The sequence below is a fragment of the Haliotis rubra genome, unplaced genomic scaffold (genome assembly GCF_003918875.1).
Source record: "Haliotis rubra isolate DU_JTF1 unplaced genomic scaffold, ASM391887v1 Scf391, whole genome shotgun sequence".
NCBI classification, from domain to species: Eukaryota; Metazoa; Mollusca; class Gastropoda; order Lepetellida; family Haliotidae; genus Haliotis; species Haliotis rubra.
The window spans coordinates 275,713-300,099 of NW_025767070.1; the positions used below are offsets into that span (position 1 = coordinate 275,713).

The following is a 24,387-nucleotide window of genomic DNA, read 5'->3' on the forward strand; positions in this document are numbered from 1 at the left end:
TCTAACTCATTTAAAGAAGTACATCCACCTACAGTATCAGTCCACCTCTAACTCATTTAAAGAAGTACATCCACCTACAGTATCAGTCCACCTCTAACTCATTTAAAGAAGTACATCCACCTACAGTATCAGTCCACCTCTAACTCATTTAAAGAAGTACATCCACCTACAGTATCAGTCCACCTCTCACTCATTTAAAGAAGTACATCCACCTACAGTATCAGTCCACCTCTAACTCATTTAAAGAAGTACATCCACCTACAGTATCAGTCCACCACTCACTCATTTAAAGAAGTACATCCACCTACAGTACATCATTTAAAGAAGTACATCCACCTACAGTATCAGTCCACCTCTCAACTCATTTAAAGAAGTACATCCACCTACAGTATCAGTCCACCTCTAACTCATTTAAAGAAGTACATCCACCTACAGTATCAGTCCACCTCTAACTCATTTAAAGAAGTACATCCACCTACAGTATCAGTCCACCTCTCTTAAAAAGTACTAACTCATTTAAAAAGTACATCCACCTACAGTATCAGTCCACCTCTAACTCATTTAAAAAGTACATCCACCTAAGTCCACCATCCACCTACAGTATCAGTCCACCTCTAACTCATTTAAAGAAGTACATCCACCTACAGTATCAGTCCACCACTCACTCATTTAAAGAAGTACATCCACCTACAGTATCAGTCCACCGACTCACTCACTCATCCACCTACAGTATTCCATCGACTCAATTCAAAGTACATCCACCTACAGTATCAGTCCACCTCTAACTCATTTAAAGAAGTACATCCACCTACAGTATCAGTCCACCTCTAACTCATTTAAAGAAGTACATCCACCTACAGTATCAGTCCACCACTCATTCATTTAAAGAAGTACATCCACCTACAGTATCAGTCCACCTCTAACTCATTTAAAGAAGTACATCCACCTACAGTATCAGTCCACCTACTCACTCATTTAAAGAAGTACATCCACCTACAGTATCAGTCCACCACTTATTCATTCAACTCCACCTTTATCAACCGACTCACTCATTCAAAGAAGTACATCCACCTACAGTATCAGTCCATCGACTCACTCATTCAAAGAAGCACATCCACCTACAGTATCAGTCCGACTCTAACTCATTTAAAGAAGTACATCCACCTACAGTATCAGTCCACCACTCATTCATTCAAAGAAGGACATCCACCTACAGTATCAGTCCACCTACTCACTCATTTAAAGAAGTACATCCACCTACAGTATCAGTCCATCGACTCACTCATTCAAAGAAGCACATCCACCTACAGTATCAGTCCACCGACTCACTCATTCAAAGAAGTACATCCACCTACAGTATCAGTCCACCTCTAACTCATTCAAAGAAGTACATCCACCTATACCATCAGTCCACCGACTCATTCAATCAAAGAAGGACATCCACCTAGAGCATCAGTCTACCACTCACTCATTCAAAGGACATCCACCTACAGCATCAGTCCACCACTCACTCATTCAAAACCATGAAGTATGTCCACAAATACCATCAGTCCACCGACTCACTCATTCAAAGAAGTACATCCACCTATAGCATCAGTCCACCACTCACTCATTCGAAACCATAAAGTACATCAGACTATGCTTAGAATATACATCTGAATGTCAGTTTTCTAACTCATTCATAGCCACGTCCAATACTTGTTCCATCTATTTTCCAAGCTGCTTTCATTTGATAAAAGTTGATGAACTTCCCTTTGTTCATTGAAATCAGTGCTACGATGATGAGAACCTACTTGTATTTGGAGTTAAATTCTACAGTGGTCTCGTACAACTGTAAATACGGCTTGAGTGTGTTGATGACTGTCTGTCGCTGAGGGTATGCTGTTGTCTGCCAGCCAAACGCCTCCTCCTCCTCATTGAACGTCTCAATCTGAACACAACATGGACTATAAAGTCTCTTTCAAGCTATAAATCAAAAATACTTAAAAACTGGTTATCTGTGGAAAAAGTACTGATAATCCTGACACTCCAGTCTGATAATGAGTCACCATATTCACATATAGTGTATATCACAGTAATAAATGGTAAAGATGAAGTTGACTTCACGTATCTTCCTGTTTCATCAATACCAACTGCAGCGACTGACTGAAGATCACAATTGTCTGGCCCAAATTACATATGGCTTCTGACACTGACCATATTTCAAATGACAAAAGGTAACTTTCATATCAATACACATTCTCTTCCCACAGAGGTTACTTGTCATATCTTCCTACGTACCTCTGTTCTAATACGGCCATATGTCCCAGTTCTCGTAAAATCCCCTAGCGGCAAAAAATCGCATCACGAATTATCTCCCTTCTTTTTATCCAATCAGAACACGTTTTACATCGACTTAGATCCAACTTAACTAATGCAAGCAAATGTGGGGCCAAAAATATCCCTCCTCTACCGGGGATTTGTGTTGATGTGACACACAAGGCATTTAATAGCTAGTTTGTCCGTTGTCAACGAGTGCGATGGAGACGCCATTGATCTGCTATTACATGACTGAGTTCCGTCTAGAAGAAACGATTGCACATCGCGCAGGGGAAGAGGTTCTAGTTTTCCCAAAGCATACGAAAATTACCGAGACCTAGCGAATGATCACTTTTGAAACAACATCACTGATTGCACAGCAAAATCCGATTGCAGCCAATCACAAATCCTGAACACTCGCACCATGAAAGGGCCGTATTAGAACAGAGGTTCATAGGAAGATATGACTTGAGTAAAGATATGACTTGAGTAACCTCTGTGGGAAGAGAATGATCAATACAATGGAAATAAAGAAAATGCACAAATTTCTATCACACAAAGAAAACTTTCACCAGTTTCATGTCACACCTACTGATAAACCAGTTTTTTTAGCATGTGTGATGGACACCAGGTGTACCTTTTCAGCTGCAGCTTGCAACTTGGTGTCGAGGGACTGTGCACGACGTAGGTACTTCTGTATGTCGGACATATCTCCAAATGTCTGGAACTCTTCCACCTGCTTGGCAAAACTCTCCAGCTCCTCGATGAAGCGGTCACGGCGTAGCTGTAATAGACAGGAATCAAATGTAGTGTCTGTACAGGTATGACACTCAACACAACCTTCTGTACTATTTCATCGTTCTAACAGTTCATGACATATGTAATATTTACAGATTCCTTTATTTCATAATAAGCCCTGCGATAGTTACGAACGATTCAATGGAACACAAATAAGGTATTCTTTGGGTCTCTTCCAAGCTCTGACATAACTTACTTTGAGAGCATCTTCATACTGGTTCCTCTTCTCTGAAACAATCAGCTTGTGTTCCTCGAACACTGCAGGCATCCGTCCGTGCCACATGAACACCTGAGCATTGACGCGGATCTCAGCTGGATTGAACTGGGCATAGTCTGACAGGAACGCAAGACGATCCTTGGACTCCATAAGCCTCTTCTCCATGACAAAGATGGTGTCTGATTCAACTTTCTCGATGAACTGTTTCAGCTTCATCAGCTCATCTGTGTTGGCAGGCGTGGTCAACGCCTTCTCAGCAATCTGCTCATAGTCATCACAGAGCCTGGAATAAGGATGACCATTATGACAACATATATAACTACTGTTGCACTCAAGAAGAGACTAGTAACACGGGGGTTGGAGAAGCAGGGCCAGGAAGGAACAAGTGGATTTAGTTGGTTTAAAACAGCTTGGAACATTAGGTCAGTTATATTACAGTGTCAGAGCGACGTGAGATGACAGACAGACCACCAAGGTGAAACCCACACACATAAGCATGTTGTTCAAAACATACATATATATAGGTAATTCACCTGACAAAGGGGCAAGGAAAAGCCCAGAAACATTGTGTATGGAATAAACAAGAAGTTGACATCCATAATATTTTGTCTTACACATATATATACATATATATTCAGGGTGATACGGACATATTAGGTTTCTTGCATGCCTAAGTCAACCCAAGCTGTATCATGTATTGGACTATTTGGGCAACTGTGCCATTGAATTAACATAATGGGGCAAAAACTTCAAGGCAATTTGAAGACAATATTACAAAGACAAAAATTGAGCAAGGTCCTAGGGTACACACACTGTTTTGAAGGCAGTGGGTTTATTTCAAGGACTAACAAAAGGTTTCATCCTTTCAAACACTGTTTAACATTACTAATAAGAAAACAAGTATATTTCTTGGTTTTCGATATGCAAGGGCAGATAACTCACTTCTTATTGGCCTCCTGATGATCCTTGCACATGCGGACCAAGAGTCTGCTTCGCAGTGTGTCAGCTCGCTTTGTGAGGGCGCGGATCAGTTCATCACAGTGGACCTCAAACATCCCCAGACGCAAAACCTGAACGAAAAAATACATCTTTGACTTCTTTCTCACGGTCACAAAGAACTACACAACACTGATATCATTGAAGTTTTTGAAAGGCCTTTAGAAGTTGGACGAACATGAATAGTGATGAAGGAGCAAGAATTAGCTCTGAAACATTGTGTAAAGAATAAATAAGTTGTTACACATAAAACATGTCATGTACTGATATCATTGTTTGTGTTTGATAATTATAGCCCAACCAATGGTATTGTGTATTTACAACTCATCAAGCCAATAAAGTGATCCCAGAGCCAAACAGATATTGTAATGTCAAGACTTAGAATTACTACAGTCACAGCAAGATCAGTTTGTGGAGAAAGGACCAGATGGCTCTAATGAGGAATGTGACTGGTGTCCTTAACTGTTGTAAGGACAGAAGCAGTAACCAGTGATAGAGTTGCAGAGTGGATGGTGGGCATACCTTGCGGGAGTTGAAGGAGATCTCCTCAGTCAGGTGGTGGAAACGAGCAACTTCTTTTGCATAATCATCAAAGTTGTGTTCCTCTTTCATGAACTCATCAACATCTGATTCAGCCTTGGAGAAAAGATGGTATCAAGCATTACAAATAGAATACATTGGGACATCACTCGAACCCTAAGGGCTAACCAAGACATTCAATTCAACCTGGTCAATTTTAGTTTCTTCGGTAACTGCCGAGAATTGGAACAAAAGTTTGCTCAAATTGCAAGATGGTTGCAGATACACATCAATCAAAACATGCAAGCTCTTCCATTCACTTCAATCTGCTTACATAATTCACTCTTTATCACTTACCATATTCGTCAGACCTTTCTCCATCACACAAGGAAGACAAAAATGAGATGTTGAAGATGACGTTGACAATGATGATGAAAGAGTCCTTCCTAACACTCACCTGTTTAGTGATGAGGAAGCTGTATTGGTCGTACACCTTACAGTGCTCACTTGGTCCCACACTTTCCTTCTTGATCAGCTCCCGTACCATCTGCCGATGTTCCTCCAAGATCTCTTCCAGAACTACCGGTTTGAGGAATGCCTTGTTCTTGCTGCCATTCTACAATATCACAACACAGATTGAACAGACAGGGAACCCTCACATATTATGAAGATGATGCCCATCATTAACTACACATCTTACCTTAAGTATTTACTCTGCAAAACCAAAACACCATTAATCATAACTATTTTCAACTACACAGAGCTATGTCAAAAATGCATACACAAAATACTATTTCTACTTTCAACAATGAAAATTTCAAGGCAGTTTCTATTACCGAATCCAACAGCTACACTATACTAATACGTTCATGATCTATAGTGAATGGTCTGCCTTACACTCCAATTCTAGTTGCATATATCATCATCTACTTGAAGATCTAGATTCATGCTTTCTATGAAGTCTTCCATTAGAATTACTCATGCAGGCTTTGTTTTCACAAAAACTCATCTAAAAACTTGTATAGAAACTGATTGTTTCAAAGTCAACTACTTTAATGTATCATGTTTCATAATACATGTAGTTTAAACTCACATGCAAAATTTTGTGCAATAAACTTATACATGCTTCGTGTGATATATTTTTCTAAATGAAAAAATGCCCTGACCATCCTGATGTACACACAACAGTGTCATGAAATGTCTTAGAAATGCTCCGTCCGATGCAACATAATTCGGTGAATTCTTTGTTTTTGTTTCCAGTTCAGGGTGTGATATATGCTCTTTGATGAAGAAAGTGGTGTGACTCAATGATGAAGTGAGATGTTTGACAGTTTCCTACTTAAGAATGCCTTTAATTCCCACTGATAAGGTAACTGTTTTCAATGGATGAAAAGAATCTTGTTACTATTTTCCACTGATAAAGTCAGAGTCTCACCAATGAAGGAAGGGTTTGATTCACCATGGTGAAGTGAGAGCTTTGACTGATTCTTACTGACAAAGTCAGAGGTTGACTGAGTCTCACCAATGAAGCACATGTTATTTCTAGCAGGTGAAGTCAGATTGTTTGATTGTTCCCACAGATGAAGCGATTGGTAAAATTGATTCCGATACATGAAGAGAGATGTATGCACGACTGATTCTTCTCAATGAACGTGAAAGATGTAATATATGTAAATCAGGTGTTTGACTGATTCTCATTCTTGTGTTGAGACTGTTCTTCATGATCTAAGTCTGGGGTTTGATGCAGTGTGTTACGGAGATGCGTGACAACGTAAGATAAAGATCCCCCACTGGTACACCTTCCATGCAAGAAATGCCATGCACAAGGAAGAAATTTGCTGATACAACCTCTACATGATCTACAGTGGTCAGTGGGTCACAACAACTGAGTGAATATGTACAATGATCCTCACAAAGATATATATGAATATTCCGTGACTGCACACACCATCAAGGTATACTTACAAAAGTTTTCTTTCGCTTTTTTTTCTTTAACTGTTAAAAGGTACAACACATTGCTAAACTTTCCATTAAACTCTATACTGTCAAAGTCTTATATTGGAATCACTGCATGTCTCACAAAAACTGGATTGTTTAAGCACTCTGTACCTTGAAATCAATATTAATTACAAACTGGAATGAATGAATATTGATGAATACTGATGTGTTAAACACAAGTGACATACCCATTCTGAGTACAGTTTGGTCTCCACTCTTGGTACAACGGCAGATGCTTTGATGACAACGTCATAGACGTTCAACAGCACAACTTCAAAATCCTTGAATGTTGGTTCAAACTTGATTTGATTTTCATCCAAGATCAGTCTCAGGACAAAACCTGAATGTTCATATGCCCGTGTTGAATCCTAGAATCAAAACAAGTTCAAAAGTCAGGTGAATGCTATTTAACATGCAAATGTTACATAAAGGGCAGGATCAAAATCCTACAGGTCAGCATCAATATCATGAAATCATGGCAAGGTCAGCTACATAAGTTGATTCTAAGAGCATGCATGAGCATGAAGACTCAGGTTCCTAAATTGATGTAAGAGAACAGACACTCAGCACACTTGTTTATATAAACTAACATATGTAACCCCTCTTAGAAAACAAATCTGTGTTAACCGACTACTGATAGTATGGTTTTGATGTGTCATCACACAGCATACTTTGAAACAAACTTAGTTCCCTCATTCAGCCAAGATTAAAGAATTTGTACAAAATAAGCTTAATATCTTCTTTAAATTTCAGCTGAAAGATAATCTTCGTTTAAACACTCATTTTAACTTGAATATCTGCATTTATCAAAACTAAAGGACATAAAGAGATATATCTGGCTATCATCAGAAAAAAATGTTCTTAGAAGAGAGACATTTATTGCATAATAAAAGATTCATAGAACATGTCTATAATCAAACAATGTTGTCAGTTTGGCAATTGGACATAAGTAAAATATCTCGGCAATGCAAAAACAAACACCAATCAAACAATTATTATTCTACAATTGATAAAATAATAATGTATGTCACCTCTACTAAAGCATTCAAATGACATTCAATAAAAACATAAATAACTCTTCAGTTAACTCTGAAAAACAAGTCCACACCCATGCCTCCACCTCCTGAAAGTTGGGAAAATTGTGCCAAAGCAATCAAATCTCCATCCTGGAATTCCAGTGTATCATATCTCTCTTCTGTGTGCTGGATATCCGAACACAGTGACACCACCACAGCTTAGTCTTGAAGCTGGCTTGAATAATACAGACATCAAATCCAAATGACCTTGTTCTCACATGAGCTAAGCAAGCAGCAGTATCACCAACATTCATCTCAAATGTTACATGTCGTCCTAAATACAACTGGAAAAGTTTGCTGCATATGGATTGAGATAAGGTCTTGGGATTCAGGAAATCATCTTTTCCAATAAAATCACTGTTCATAATATTCCAGTGATTTGTTGAAATATATCAAACACTCACTCAGATGAGGCCTTGGATTTTAATGTAGATCTATGCCAAAGAGACATTTATTGTGCTACTTGGTAAATTAGTACATGAGATGGAACTGGCGACATCACTTCTACAAGGCTGTGGTAGTGACTGGGTCCAGGGAATGGGTCACAACAGAATGGAGATATATTACCCTGGACTATCGAGGATGTCACTTCTGTGAACTGAAATATGACACACCCAATCAACCTTCCACCAACTGAAAAATCAACATCTGTAAAAGATTCCCCAAACCAAACTGGCTTCAATGTAGCCAGCAAGTGCAGCTTGTACTGCAAGTGTGTGGCATACTTAATGCAGTGTGCAGCATGTATTGATGCAGCTTTGAGAACATAAAACATCCAGTCATACCTGTATGATCTTTAAGAAGAAATGACAGCCAGCAGTAATAGAGTTAATTAGCACAGGTAAAACATGAGCAACAACATACTACACTAGTTCCAAGTGACAGATTATCTATATGTGTGTACACATTGAGTGACAGATGTAAGTTACATGTGATGTACATATATATGTGTGTACACAATCATTTCTATGTCAGAATGCAGTGATTAGTTGGTACCGTGCTACCAGAAACATTAACACTTCTTTTATTTCATTTATCAGTTGAGTTCCATACTGATTATACTGAAAAACATTTTCAATTACAGCAAATTCATAAAAAAAAACTGTGGTATATGAACTTTTATGTAAATCCTTTTAAGATAATTCTGTTGAACCAAACCACCAAAAAATAATGTATAGTACAATACAGATCATGTACTTAGCAAATATAACGTCATTCTAAAAATTACCCATAAACAATCATTCTTTCATATCAGGAAAAGAAATGTTAGTAAAAGACAGGCAAGACACTGTTTCAGAGTTAGTAGTGCACAGTTCATCATCAGTACCTCACAGGTTTGTACACACAATGTCCTCCCATCACTCACAAATACATACAGCCGATTAGGAGTGTACTTAACATCATTAACTAATGAATTGAGACCAATGTCTTTAAGTTTTTAGTTTTTGTTCAACATGAGCCCCAGTTTTGTGACTATCCATTCTAAACATTACTTCAATAACTGACAATTAGAGCTGCACAAACTTCCTATACAGTACTGGGCTCATCTGAACTATGTGACACAGTCCTGACTAAAGCTACACATGTCGCTACTACACAGACTGGTGATGGAGAACTATGGTGTGTACAATGCCTTGATGTGTTGACAATGTTCTGTAGATCTACAGGCTACACTTGGTGACAGGAACACTGACGTGTACAAGTGTCATCAGTACCAGGCACTGGAGCCCTACTGTCATGACATACTCCCACATGTGAAGGAACACGGTGCTTGTTCAGGTGATCAAAAATCACTTTAGTTTTATCACTTGCATAACTTTGGAAATCAAAATTCAGAATATTTTTAAATTAGGAAGTAACTGATGATGCTGTTGATGTGCAAAATTGGATGTGATTGGAAGAGTCAAATAAATAATTAGCAGATTGTTTTCATGTGCAAATTGAACTATTTTAAGAGTCATAAACTAGAGGGTAGTGTAAAATATGATCAGGGAATGTCTGAGAATTGTTGTTTTTTAAATAACAGCTATTTTCAAGTTGAGGTACAATTTTAAACCTGGCTATGCTTGGGGACTGAATGGACCTCAGTAGTGTGGAAACTTTACATTCTGGGCAGAGGCATTCTTGAACAAATGATTTTGTTTAACTCTGCATAGTCATTGTACCTGAGTTTTCTTTTGAAACATGCAAGTAGGGATGTTATAGCTACTTAGCCTTAGTTTGGCTATCAATACAAGCATAGCAGTGATCATGAATAGTAATAGGTCCTATGGTACCCAGAGAAACTCTTTGACTTGAGGATTTTGTGGATATTGTCAAAAGAAAAACTCATTCTCAATCTGCTTAAATTCATATTACAGGATTATCATTGGATCATCACACCAAAGACCATTGTAATACTGACATTGCTTCAAGGGGCATGAAAACACTCACTCATTCACCGGCCCAAGGTCCTTGGGTGCCCTATATAATCTCAAGAGTAACAGCTTGAATCTGAATATTACTGATGTGATAGCACTCTTAAACCACTAGTCACACTACATATTTTGGGGGTCATCTTTAAAATCTGACATCTTCAGTGCATCACTGAATAGTTCACATGCACAGTGACATCTCTAAAACTTTATTTGAACCAGATAGTCTGTCTTCAACCTATTTTTGTGAGTGCATAGTGTTTGAGGAAAAGGAGCACAGAGAGAGAGGGCACAAATATCAGATAGTCTAAAAAAATCAAAATAAGTGTTGGGAGCAGAAAAAGATAGCTACCCAGCAAGACAAACTTACCCTTCGATTTGGAAATGTAAGCAACTATTAAAGTGATATACAGTTAAAAGACTTGAATAATGGTGATAAAACACAGTTATCACATGTCTGTTTTCATCAAATTTTCTACTCTATAAGAGCCTTGTTTAGCATGTCTCTATGGTACTTTTATACACATGTAAAGAGCAGCTATTTCATAAAGAATTCATGAATGTATCTAAATATTATTTATTGGGTTTGTTTATTTGTTACAGAAGCAATATTCCAGGTATATGACAGTGACATGTAAATAATCAATGGACTAGAGAAACCAGTGATTGACATCATGAACAACGATCACTGCTGTCAGGATACAGTGACAGTGGTATGATAGGCTATCAGTGAGGGAATTCAGCCCAACCATCCATAAAGTTGTCTATAACAACCAGCACACACTGCTGGGGGCATAGTCTACCTGATATTACAGTCCTACATGTATACACAGACTGGTTCAAGCTACGACACACATTTCTATATTTTAACATTAATTTTAATTGGTACATTTTCTTAAATTATTTTGGTAAGTGACATTTAATCACTCAGAATGTAAAGGAAAGTAAACATGCATAGATAAGCATCATGAAGGTAAGTTGTTGGAAAGCGTTATTATGCAGTAGGAAAAACAGATTAGAACAGTAAGTATTTTGTTATTTCATTTTGTGAGCAAAAAGTCAGATATAGTTAACAATGAGAAATAAAACCACCCTATAGAAGTGTTTAGTCATATCAACAGTGAGATACACCAGATAGTGAACATCAGTGATGACGGACAGTCGCACAGCGCAGAGATGGCAGGTGTCAGCACAGTGTGTGTTTCATCAGGTGCTAATCTCTGATATTAATGACATTCATAAATAACTTTCACACACTATATGCTTGACATTGTCAGAAAGCCTCAACAGCTTCACCCAATATTAACAAAATGACTTTGGCAACACTGACTGTCTGCAAAGCCGATAACCTGGTTTCAAATGTGAGAAACCAAATTTCCCAGTGATCCAAAGAATCACTTCTTGTTGACAGTCTACTACTTAACCTTGAAAATAAGGGAGGGTGATGATGATTTTCAGGGGGATCAACCCTTATGTTCTGGGGAGGTAGAGGCATCATCAATTTTGTACACATGTACTAGGGAGGGGTGTCATTCATTTTGTACCTGACAAGAGGGGATGGACAATTACTATGTACATACATTTTAGGGGGGAGACATTCACATTGTATAGGCTTCTACCATAAAAATCATCATCACACCCCTAGCCATATGAATGGTCCCTAAGTAACTGCCAGAGCAAGACTGTTTCAAGAATCCTATGCATACCCAAATTATATAGAACGTATCAAGCATACCACTAATATTTATGATTGTTCCAATGCTACCCATACTATACAAACCATGAAAGTATAAACCTAATCCAAATCTATCACAAATATGTACCAACACATACATCAGCCATCCAGTGAATCAGATTTCCTGACATAACCTCAAACCTGGAACAAGAACACACTTCTAGCCATGACCTATATGAACTTGCAGCCCAATGTCCCAGTGTGTACCTACCTCGGGCTGCCACAGCAGGTCAGTGTAGTCATTGAGGGAATTCAGGGTCAGCTGTTGTAGGTTGTCGGTCATGAGAGTAGCTGCACAGTTGAAGAAGGATTCCAACATCTCCTGGTCCTGGTTGCTAGGCACCTGCTTCCTCTTGTTGCCCTGGTAGAAGATGTTCTGCACCTCCGGGAACCATCTGGAGTAAAATCAATGGGAAATACAATACCTGAGATCACTTTGTGGAACAGGCTTTGTCTTAGATGACCAAGCCAGAAATGAAGATTGCAAAAGATTGCTTGTGGATCATTTGGTGAATACAGCAATTATAGCACTAGATTTTTTCAAATGCATAATCTTGCTAGGATGACACAGTTGGAACTGGAGCACCCCTCTCACGACACACAAACATTGCACTACCCTCTCCTGACCATCACAGTCTTATCATTTCCTCAATTCTTACCCTGTTTATCAGCCCTCATACAGCAATGTAAGGAATAAGGAAAAACACTCCAATACACCACGCATGTCCCTCCCATATTATCTCTCAAAAACAAGCAAAGTATACATTAATCACTGACTTTTTTAAGCAGCCTCTCTTTGGCAGCCTCAATGTGTCTCATGCACAGGTTCTGGAAGGTGGCCAGTTCCATGGAGTCCTGTCTGTTGTGAAACTCCTCGATGTCGATGAACCTTAGGAACCTGGTGGAACACAAGACAACATCATTACATCAAAACCTAGGCACCTAAATTGCCATTGTAATTGGTGGGACTGATTGTACCGGTGATGGTAGCTGTGTTGTGTGATGCTGTAGACTGATTGTACCAGTGATGGTAGCTGTGTTGTGTGATGCTGTGGACTGATTGTACCAGTGATGGTAGCTGTGTTGTGTGATGCTGTGGACTGATTGTACCAGTGATGGTAGCTGTGTTGTGTGATGCTGTGGACTGATTGTACCAGTGATGGTAGCTGTGTTGTGTGATGCTGTGGACTGATTGTACCAGTGATGGGAGCTGTGTTGTGTGATGCTGTGGACTGATTGTACCGGTGATGTTAGCTGTGTTGTGTGATGCTGTGGCCTGATTGTACCAGTGATGGTAGCTGTGTCGTGTGATGCTGTGGACTGATGGTACCAGTGATGGTAGCTGTGTTGTGTGTGATGCTGTGGACTGATTGTACCAGTGATGTTAGCTGTGTTGTGTGATGCTGTGGACTGATTGTACCAGTGATGGTAGCTGTGTTGTGTGATGCTGTGGACTGATTGTGCCAGTGATGGTAGCTGTGTTGTGTGATGCTGTGGACTGATTGTACCAGTGATGGTAGCTGTGTTGTGTGATGCTGTGGACTGATTGTACCCAGTGATGGTAGCTGTGTTGTGTGATGCTGTGGACTGATTGTACCAGTGATGGTAGCTGTGTTGTGTGATGCTGTGGACTGATTGTACCAGTGATGGGAGCTGTGTTGTGTGATGCTGTGGACTGATTGTACCAGTGATGGTAGCTGTGTTGTGTGATGCTGTGGACTGATTGTACCAGAGATGGTAGCTGTGTTGTGTGATGCTGTGGACTGATTGTACCAGTGATGGTAGCTGTGTTGTGTGATGCTGTGGACTGATTGTACCAGAGATGGTAGCTGTGTTGTGTGATGCTGTGGACTGATTGTACCAGTGATGGTACCTGTGTTGTGTGATGCTGTGGACTGATTGTACCAGAGATGGTAGCTGTGTTGTGTGATGCTGTGGACTGATTGTACCAGTGATGGTAGCTGTGTTGTGTGATGCTGTGGACTGATTGTACCAGTGATGGTAGCTGTGTTGTGTGATGCTGTGGACTGATTGTACCAGTGATGGTGGTTGTGTTGTGATACTTTGGACTGATTCAGACAGAGCCAGGCTAGTACTTACCCAAAGGAGATGTGCCAGACATCAAGCACCTGCAGCATGCAGGGGTTAGTGACATGGAGATGGTGGGTCATCTGCTCCAGACCACCAAGGAATGACTTGTTCCAGGGTTTGGGGACGACAGCCAGCTCCTCCCGGTGAGGCAGCAGCTTCTCCTTTTTGTCCTCATCCTTCTCCCGGGGATCTTTCAGCACAAAGTCAACTGGCCACAGAAAACAAGTCAGTTTATACTTCAAACATTTACAAAATTCCTTTTACTTTTTGATTGATCAAAAGGGTCATAAAAAACACAACAACATTATGACCAGATAACTTCTGCTCACCAATAGCTTTCTTCACACTCAGCAGGTAATCTTCTCTCATCTCATCTGACAAGTTCTCTATCGTCTCCTCATGACCACCCTGTAACAACCAATATATCACGTACAATTTGTATGTACAATATGATAATACATGTGCACTGCATCTGTGGGATGATAATAGAAAAAACACATTGGATCTGTGTCATAAACAACATGCACATTGAATCTGTGAAACACCAATACAACATGCACATTGGATCTGAGAAACACCAATACAACACGCACACTGGATCTGTGAAACACCAATACAACATGTACACTGGATCTGTGAAACACCAATACAACATGTACACACGATCTGTGAAACACCAATACAACATGTACATTGGATCTGTGAAACACCAATACAACATGCACACTGGATCTGTGAAACACCAATACAACAAGTACACTGGATCTGTTAAACACCAATACAACATGTACACTGGATCTGTGAAACACCAATACAACATGTACACTGGATCTGTGAAACACCAATACAACATGCACATTGGATCTGTGAAACACCAATACAACATGCACACTGGATCTGTGAAACACCAATACAACATGCACATTGGATCTGTGAAACACCAATACAACATGCACACTGGATCTGTGAAACACCAATACAACATGTACACTGGATCTGTGAAACACCAATACAACATGTACACTGGATCTGTGAAACACCAATACAACATGTACACTGGATCTGTGAAACACCAATACAACATGCACACTGGATCTGTGAAACACCAATACAACATGTACACACGATCTGTGAAACACCAATACAACATGCACATTGGATCTGTGAAACACCAATACAACATGTACACTGATCTGTGAAACACCAATACAACATGTACACTGGATCTGTGAAACACCAATACAACATGCACACTGGATCTGTGAAACACCAATACAACATGTACACTGGATCTGTGAAACACCAATACAACATGTACATTGGATCTGTGAAACACCAATACAACATGTACACTGGATCTGTGAAACACCAATACAACATGTACACTGGATCTGTGAAACACCAATACAACATGTACACTGGATCTGTGAAACACCAATACAACATGTACACTGGATCTGTGAAACACCAATACAAAACACCAATATGTACACTGGATCTGTGAAACACCAATACAACATGTGAAACACACATCTGTGAAACACCAATACAACAACATGTACACTGGATCTGTGAAACAAACACCAATACAACATGTACACTGGATCTGTGAAACACCAATACAACATGTGCACATTGATCTGGAAACACCAATACAACATGCACACCAATGAAACACCAATACAACATGTACACTGGATCTGTGAAACACCAATACAACATGTACACACGATCTGTGAAACACCAATACAACATGCACATTGGATCTGTGAAACACCAATACAACATGTACACTGGATCTGTGAAACACCAATACAACATGTACACTGGATCTGTGAAACACCAATACAACATGTACACACGATCTGTGAAACACCAATACAACATGTACACTGTTTCAGTGAAACACCAATACAACATGTACACTGGATCTGTACACTGTCTGTGAAACACCAATACAACATGTACACTGGATCTGTGAAACACCAATACAACATGTACACCAATACAATCTGTGAAACACCAATACAACATGTACACTGGATCTGTGAAAACACCAAACATGCAACATGTACACTGGATCTGTGAAACACCAATACAACATGTACACTGGATCTGTAAACACCAATACAACATGTACACCACGATCTGTGAAACACCAATACAACATGTACACTGGATCTGTGAAACACCAATACAACATGTACACACGATCTGTGAAACACCAATACAACATGTACACTGTTTCAGTGAAACACCAATACAACATGTACACTGGATCTGTGAAACACCAATACAACATGTACACTGGATCTGTGAAACACCAATACAACATGTATGTACACAACATGTACACTGATCTGTGAAACACCAATACAACATGTACACATGTACACTGGATCTGTGAAACACCAATACAACATGTACACACGATCTGTGAAACACCAATACAACATGTACACTGGATCTGTGAAACACCAATACAACATGTACACACGATCTGTGAAACACCAATAACATGTACACTGCTGTGAAACACCAATGATCATGTACACTGAAAACACCAATACAACATGTACACTGGATCTGTGAAACACCAATACAACATGCACACTGTATTAGTGAAACACCAATACAACATGTACACACGATCTGTGAAACACCAATACAACATGTACACTGGATCTGTGAAACACCAATACAACATGTACACTGATCTGTGAAACACCAATACAACATGTACACTGGATCTGTGAAACACCAATACAACATGTACACACGATCTGTGAAACACCAATACAACATGTACACTGTTTCAGTGAAACACCAATACAACATGTACACTGTTTCAGTGAAACACCAATACAACATGCACACTGTATCAGTGAAACATCTAGAATAATATTTCTGTCAACATTACTTTCTTTTATGTTGTATCTAACTATTCACCTTGAGTGTGGGTGGGACAAGAAACAGAACATTCTCCAGCCAGGAGTCTTCCATCGGTGCAACATGCTCTGTGTCGATACCATTGTGTATGTAGTAGTAGTATCTCTGAAAATGAAAGAAATGCATTGGGAACATTAGTTTGACCTGTCTGGCAGACCTATCCAATAACTATCCTTGAATGTGCCCTACCTATCACCGACATGGACATCAAGGAGTCAATTCAGAACACAAAAAATGTATTTGCCTGTGTAACTGTGACAGTCCATTATAGACAAGTTTACAATGAACCATGAAGTAATCTTATGAACCATTTTACCAATCTACCAGACAATCATACCAATCATAGACTGCATAGGTACATACAAGTGAATGTTGTCTTATTCTGATATCACCAATATCCCCTGCAGCTTGTAAACAATGACATCTAGCTAACCTAGTGGTTGATAGCATGAGTAACAATCTAGATCAACACATTTATCAGTCAAGGATGCGATCCATTCATCCAATGTCCAGCGGTTTGTGGCATCCCTCATACCAGCAATGTAGGACCATAGGATCAAATCTCAGATTCATATTGATTATGTTCTGGGTATGCAAGACCCGTGAAGATCCGGGGTAGAATAGGTCTTCAGCAACCCATTCTTGTCATAAAAGGCGACTCTGCTTGTTGTAAAAGGCGACTAACGGGATCGGGTGGTCATGCTCGCTGACTTGGTTGACACATGTCATCGGTTCCCAATTGTGCAGATTGATGCTCATGCTGTTGATCACTGGATTGTCTGGTCCAGACTCGATTATTTACAGACCGCCGTCATATAGCTGGAATATTGCTGAGTGCGGCGTAAAACTAAACTCACTCACTCACTCACTCTGGGTATGCAAACACCATATTCTTGTTTATGGTTTACAATACAGAGATGAGATACCTCATCACTTTCCTTTCCTTTCACATCAAGTTGATGTGACATAGGGTTCAAATCAGCAATGAACAAAACACGCAAAGTATCTACAGACAGCTGTTACACTCAACCCATTTTCCCCGAGTATCTGATCTACCCTGTCTACATGGTACACGTACCAGGATATCCTTCTCGGCAGCAGTGGGGGAGCCTGTGCGGGACAGTGGGGGCAGTTCGCCATTGGGGGACCCAGCACTGCTTCTCGGTAGGCTCTCTTCTTGCCTGTAACAAGCAAATATGTCCTCAGTTGTTTTACAGATGTCAGACTAGATCGGTATGTAGTATATCCCTTGTACTGATACATGGAAATTGTGCAGGGCCCCAGATAATTTTTCAACGTCAGGAGTACTGGAAAACCTAAGAGTACATTTAGAGTACTGAATGGAATTTAATGGAGTATCAGTAATCTTGTGTTTCGTTTCATATATGCACCACAACATTGCTACTCTTGTGTAAACAGGTCTGTGAACAATAAAACAATACACTTTCAGATAAATACTTCTCTAAATGATTCTAAGACCGTACACCATTGCTGTGGTGCGTATCTGCTACGTTTTCTAAATTATGTCTTACCGTATCGTGCATATTTTGTATCCGTACATATGCCAATATGGCCCTTATCTGGAACCCTGATTGAGGATAAAGTACAGAATGTGTAGAGTTTGTGTGACATGTCAAGTCATGTGGGTGACCCTTTCCCAGATCACCTTCAGTATATTTGGGTGTTTTTACATGGGAGAGTAATTGCTTACCTTCTAGACCAAGAGGAATATGGTTCAGACTCGTGGCTTAATCATCAGGCGATATTTGCAGCCACGCGTTGACTTGTATGCAAGCCAACAAATCTCTGCATTCCTCCATATTATACAAAGGACGACAATAAAAAATAGTTTTCAGAGAAGATTAAATCATAAAACTTTTGGCCACCACTCATTATCATTATGATAATATCTGTGTCAGGAAGTCTCTACAAATCTCTAGCAATCTTTGATCAGTGCCTGGCCAAAGGAGAGAGGTGAGGTGAAATTGGGTTTGACGTCGTGCTTGAGATTATTTCGCTCATATGACGAGGCCAAAGGAGAGAAGTCAGACTAGAATCAGACATTCACAACATAGCAACCACATGCTAGAGAATACATTCTTATTTCATACAACTATCACAACACAAAATTTAACTCCTGTAGAGTTATCGCAAAAATTGCTTTGATAACTTTGAAGCACACACTTCCAACTTGTGCCCAAACTTGAAATGCATGTGAGTTTGCTAGATCAAACTGATCTCTTGGCATCATGTTCAGTACAGTTGGATGTCAGTTTGTGGACTTGGAAGAACAAAGCTTACTATTGTCTGTTTGCAGTTAAAACATACCGATGTATTTCACTATAAACAAAAAGGTAAATCAAATAAAGTGAAATTAAGATTGCGAATCCTCATAATTTTACCTTGCCAATTGAGCATTTAAATCTCAGAATTTTATTCAACTTAGGATAAAAGTTGTTTAACAAATGAGCATAGTTTCAAATCGGTATTATTGGTTTGTATTACAAGGGTGTACTCACATTAAATGAAACACCGAGAACAAGTAGGGTTGGTCTAAGTTAACGCTCATCACGTACCGCTCGTGCATTTGTTTCAGTGTTCCAACTACTGCGCTTAACCCCTTGTAATACAAACCAATAATAGCAATTTGAAACTATGATCGTTTATTAAACAACTTTTATCCTAAATTGAAAAAACTTCTGAGATTTAAATGTTCAATTGGCAAGGTAAAATTATGAGGACTTGCAATCTTTATTTCACTTTATTTGATTTAAGTTTAAGTTTAAAGTGAAATTCATCAGTACATTTTCATTGCAAACAGACTATAGTTGCTAAAACCATAGACTACTTCCAAAAAGCATGTTGACATACATAATGATGTCCACAAGAGCCTTTCTGAAGTTCTCTCTGTCTTTCTTCGGCTGTTTGAACTGGTCCATGTTGACATCTTGCTGTTTGTGAGGTTCTATCGGCTTCAACTTGCTGGGCTGTTTTCTCTTCCGACTATCTCCTGTAGAACAAGATGGACTCATATGAAACTGACATGACTGCCCAAATTAAATAGTGATACTTAAAGGTCACATGCAACGTAAAACACAACTTTGCAGATTCTGATACCTTTCAGTATGGACTTACCGAAACAAATCATCAAAAATGCAAATTCAACTTATAAAGTTGAAAAATAACGCAATGAAAAAAACCGCGTGAAATCGTAGTTCAAACGATTCACTAATTTTCAAGTGGTTTCAACAGCTGGGCTGCGCTCATAGCACGTGCACAGTAAAATAGGTTCGCGCAGGTTGGAAGCGGGTTGTCCGGTGAATACTCGGTGAAGGCTTTGGTGTGAGCTATTTAACTAATGTTTTGTTGATATTTCACAGGCGCGAGCTTTTTATATGTTATGACAGTAGATTAAATGTTTATATAATTTCATTTGTCTATTTCACCACACGTTCTTCTTACTGAGTCACTTTCTCAGTTCGATACTTAAAAGCAATGTCATTATTTAGAGTTGACAGAATTTCTAACTGTGATATAGATTTGTCATTGTCACAGACAAAACTCAATGTCTGTTTTATTGACACCTATGTGTCTGTCTGCCTGCCTGTCTGCTAATGACAATATTCAATACACAACTGCGATCACTGATCACATGCAATTTGAACTTAACACCAATCAGGCTATACACCATAAACAAAATGCATTGGTTTATGGCCCGAGTTCGGTCTCTGTCACATTATGTAATTAGACAGACAGGCAGGTGTGATACTTGTACACATGACATGTTATGATGTCTGTTGATTGCAAAATGTTATACACAAAAAATGAGCATGTATTTACAAAACCCAACATCTCTATATATACACACACAATGAGCCGTGAAGGCGTCTGCAAATGAACCAGCCGTTACACTTGAGTGCACACCCACCCACTCTGACTGGGTTCGGTATCCCGGCTGCTTCGTTTCTTGGGAAGTAAACCCAAGTACACAATATTACACTTTTGATTTGCGATTGTACGCTTATAATTTTGTTTATATGTTTTTTCATAACCAGCAATGTATATTATATGTCATGAATAAGTGATAATTGTGTTTTAATTATGTTTGATTTTTTGGTTGCATGTGACCTTTAACTAGGAGTGGTACCTGACATATTGACACAAACAAAAGCTGCATAAATGTCCAAACTTATGGGGGACTTTCTTGAGGTTTGCTGCTGTACTATTTTAATCTGTCGACCACCGAATTTTTCACCTATATGAACGTTCTGGTCATTCTAGACTTTCATATTGACCACTGTTCTACTTCATACTCATGTGTTTTAGATTACAGCTGAATGGTTAATCACTTGATGTAAACCCAACCTTTTGATTTATCATTGTAGGTAGTTAATACTGAGGTTCCAGAAGAAATAAATGTTCTCTGTTGTGAAAAAACCCACAAGATTGACCACTTCTTTAAGAAAAGAAATTGCATTCTTGAATTAATACCTAGAAATTCCCCATCAAACCTTACATACCTATCAGATGTTAAACTGATATCTTAATCTGTCTCAGTATGGATAGCACGCAGTTGCAGTGCATCAATAGTTTTGTAAATCATTACACAATTAGCATGCAACATTAGTCACATAACATGTTTGTTTGAAGTATGTCACGTAAGACCAACTCAAAGTGACCTAGAACAATGTCACCTAAAGCTGGGCTTGGTGCTGTGCCAATAACTCTGATTATAGCGATGACTCAACAGCATTACAACAAGCTGTAGATTATAACCTTGCCACTTACAAAATATTAACCCACTTCATTCCAAAGGTTACAACAAAGACTTGCCACATCTCAGCACTTATGAAACCAGAGACCATATAATAGATTATCATTAGATCTATTATATGGTCTCTGATGAAACTAAACATCCAGAGATCATCTAATTTAAAAATATCTCCACATCTGAATAAAATCAAATATAACATATAATCAAAGTCAACAAAAGTATTACAATGTTGTACACTGAGATAATATCACACCTCAATAAATACTGTTCATTTGCAAAAAACACAAATTCAATAACTTTTCAAATCTGTATGAACCATGTTATTCTCACTATGATACCCGTTCCCATTCTGGATGATTACCTCTTATTCAAACATAAATAAACCTTTATTATTTCCTGGAGAGATCTAAATCAAATGTTAAAGACCAATGATAAACAAACATCAACACAAACAAGCAATGAAAGTTGGAAATCAAAGAACAATACATGCAAATCATAGATTAAAAATCACCTATCAAGCAAGTCCATGAAATACAAACTTCACTAAAATAAATATTGATACTTCTCCAGTAAGAAAAAATGATTTTAGTACTTCCACAAAAATATTGAATAATATATTACATTTTACAACAAAAGACAATAGAACATAATTACATACACATCCTCCAACAATAAGCATGACTATGAAGAGGTTCTTGTTATAACCCATAAGTGTTGAAAGTTACAATTTTGGGGGTCCCTTGATTCGAAGTAACCAAAATGTCAGACATCAGGAAAGCCCTCTGACCGTTAAGCACTACATGTACATCTACTGTTCTAACTGCACTCAAACAGCTGATTGATTCCCAACACACACAAGCACCCATCCAATTACACCACCATGGAAAGATCAACTCTCAAGCACTTCTACAGCAAACCAATCTTAATTATTCATGCACACACAACATTAATTTCGCAAACTTTAAAACGAGCCCAAACATATATTCCTGTGCACACACATGGCACTGTACTTCCAGCAGACATCAGTTCCAATCAAGATGTGTCTACCTTACAAATCTAATTACCTACTCCACCTAGACAGGTAACAAATACTGCCGCCACTTCCATTATTGATGCCAATAAGACAATCACAGACATGGAACACAGAATCAATCAATTAATTAATTACTGGAGGTCGCTATCTTCAAACCACTACAAGTAGGTCTTCATTTCTACTGGTAATGGAATGATTAGTTCAGATTCCTGGGTCTTCCTTGGTCTCTATAATCAGCAGTGATACATCTATTTGTGTCTTACAAATGAAAATGTTGTGAAAACAGTTTAGAATAATGACTGGTTTGTGAAAGCAGTTCAATAAATGTTTAAGTATGATAATCAGACACATGATCATTTATATATAGTGAGGAAGTTACACCGCTTTTAGCAAATTTCCATAAATGTCATGACAAGAGACCATTTTGTGTAAACAACTACAAAACAGAAAACTAATAAACAATATTCTGCAACACAATATACATATACTGGGAACACTTGCTACAGAAATAGACCTCAATATTGACAGTTTTTAACACAAGTGAAATTGAATTTTCTTATTCCTAACAAATTCAAAAGAAAAGATAACTGAAAGAACACAATATTTGATAAAATAACGGAACAAAAAAAAATAGTAATTTTTATAATATTAATTCGCTGGAAGACAAAATCTTATTCAGATGGTTGAATAGATTCAGTTAGATAGACAATATTATATAAGAGTCTGTGTCATACTATGTTTACAACACTCATTTAGATATTCAAATATTTCCAAAAAGAAGAACAGAGCAGTGATTCAATACGGCACTACTATGCCTGTGAAGGAACTTGAATATAACAAAGGGTGCTTAACAAAGGATGGAACTCATATAATTAGATATATTTTTAACATTAATAATCATGTTCATGTGTAAACAGAAAACAAAAGATATAAAGATTAATGGTCATTTCTTAAAGTCACTGACTTGCTGTAAGTTCTCCCACAAGGTCAATTGGACGTTCTTCATCATCTGGTCTCCCAGACAAGAAAAATGCTGGGGGATTGGACTGCCATGCTGGCTTGCTGCGCTTGGATGGAAGTACAGGCAGGAACCGGATAGGATCATCAGTTCCTTTGCCCTTGCTTCCCCCTGCAACTCTTGGGGAGGGCTGAAAATACAATGAGAATATTTCTTAAGATATTTTTCTAAGTGTGCCACAGTACATTTATAGGGTGTTTAGGTGTGCCACAGTACATTTATAGGGTGTTTAGGTGTGCCAACCTAAAAATTACTCTTTTCAATTAGAAAAAACTAGGTTATTATAATATTACAATAAGTGAGTTGTAATAATTAGAATGTTACTGGTGAGATTACTGGCTTACTTTTACATATGATACATCAAACAAATTAATGGAGCAAAGTTTGCAATCAAATACATATATATACACTAAATAATATCGAAGGTTGTAGCAAAACTTTAACGTGGGGCCGTGGTGGGCTTAACCGCCA

General features: G+C 38.6%; 1 protein-coding gene across 1 annotated transcript in view; it reads right to left on the bottom strand.

The window, feature by feature from the left end:
- The window catches only part of LOC124286796 (dynein axonemal heavy chain 7-like), an 88,944-nt gene that overhangs the window by 62,431 nt on the left and 2,126 nt on the right, over nucleotides 1–24,387 (bottom strand). Inside the window, 16 exon segments of the mRNA XM_046723234.1 lie at nucleotides 1,794–1,930; nucleotides 2,936–3,082; nucleotides 3,293–3,596; nucleotides 4,256–4,383; nucleotides 4,832–4,945; nucleotides 5,286–5,444; nucleotides 6,794–6,823; nucleotides 7,015–7,194; nucleotides 12,263–12,446; nucleotides 12,830–12,949; nucleotides 14,152–14,350; nucleotides 14,472–14,550; nucleotides 17,092–17,196; nucleotides 18,170–18,272; nucleotides 19,963–20,101; nucleotides 23,863–24,046. Coding sequence (XP_046579190.1) covers nucleotides 1,794–1,930; nucleotides 2,936–3,082; nucleotides 3,293–3,596; nucleotides 4,256–4,383; nucleotides 4,832–4,945; nucleotides 5,286–5,444; nucleotides 6,794–6,823; nucleotides 7,015–7,194; nucleotides 12,263–12,446; nucleotides 12,830–12,949; nucleotides 14,152–14,350; nucleotides 14,472–14,550; nucleotides 17,092–17,196; nucleotides 18,170–18,272; nucleotides 19,963–20,101; nucleotides 23,863–24,046 — 2,312 coding nt within the window.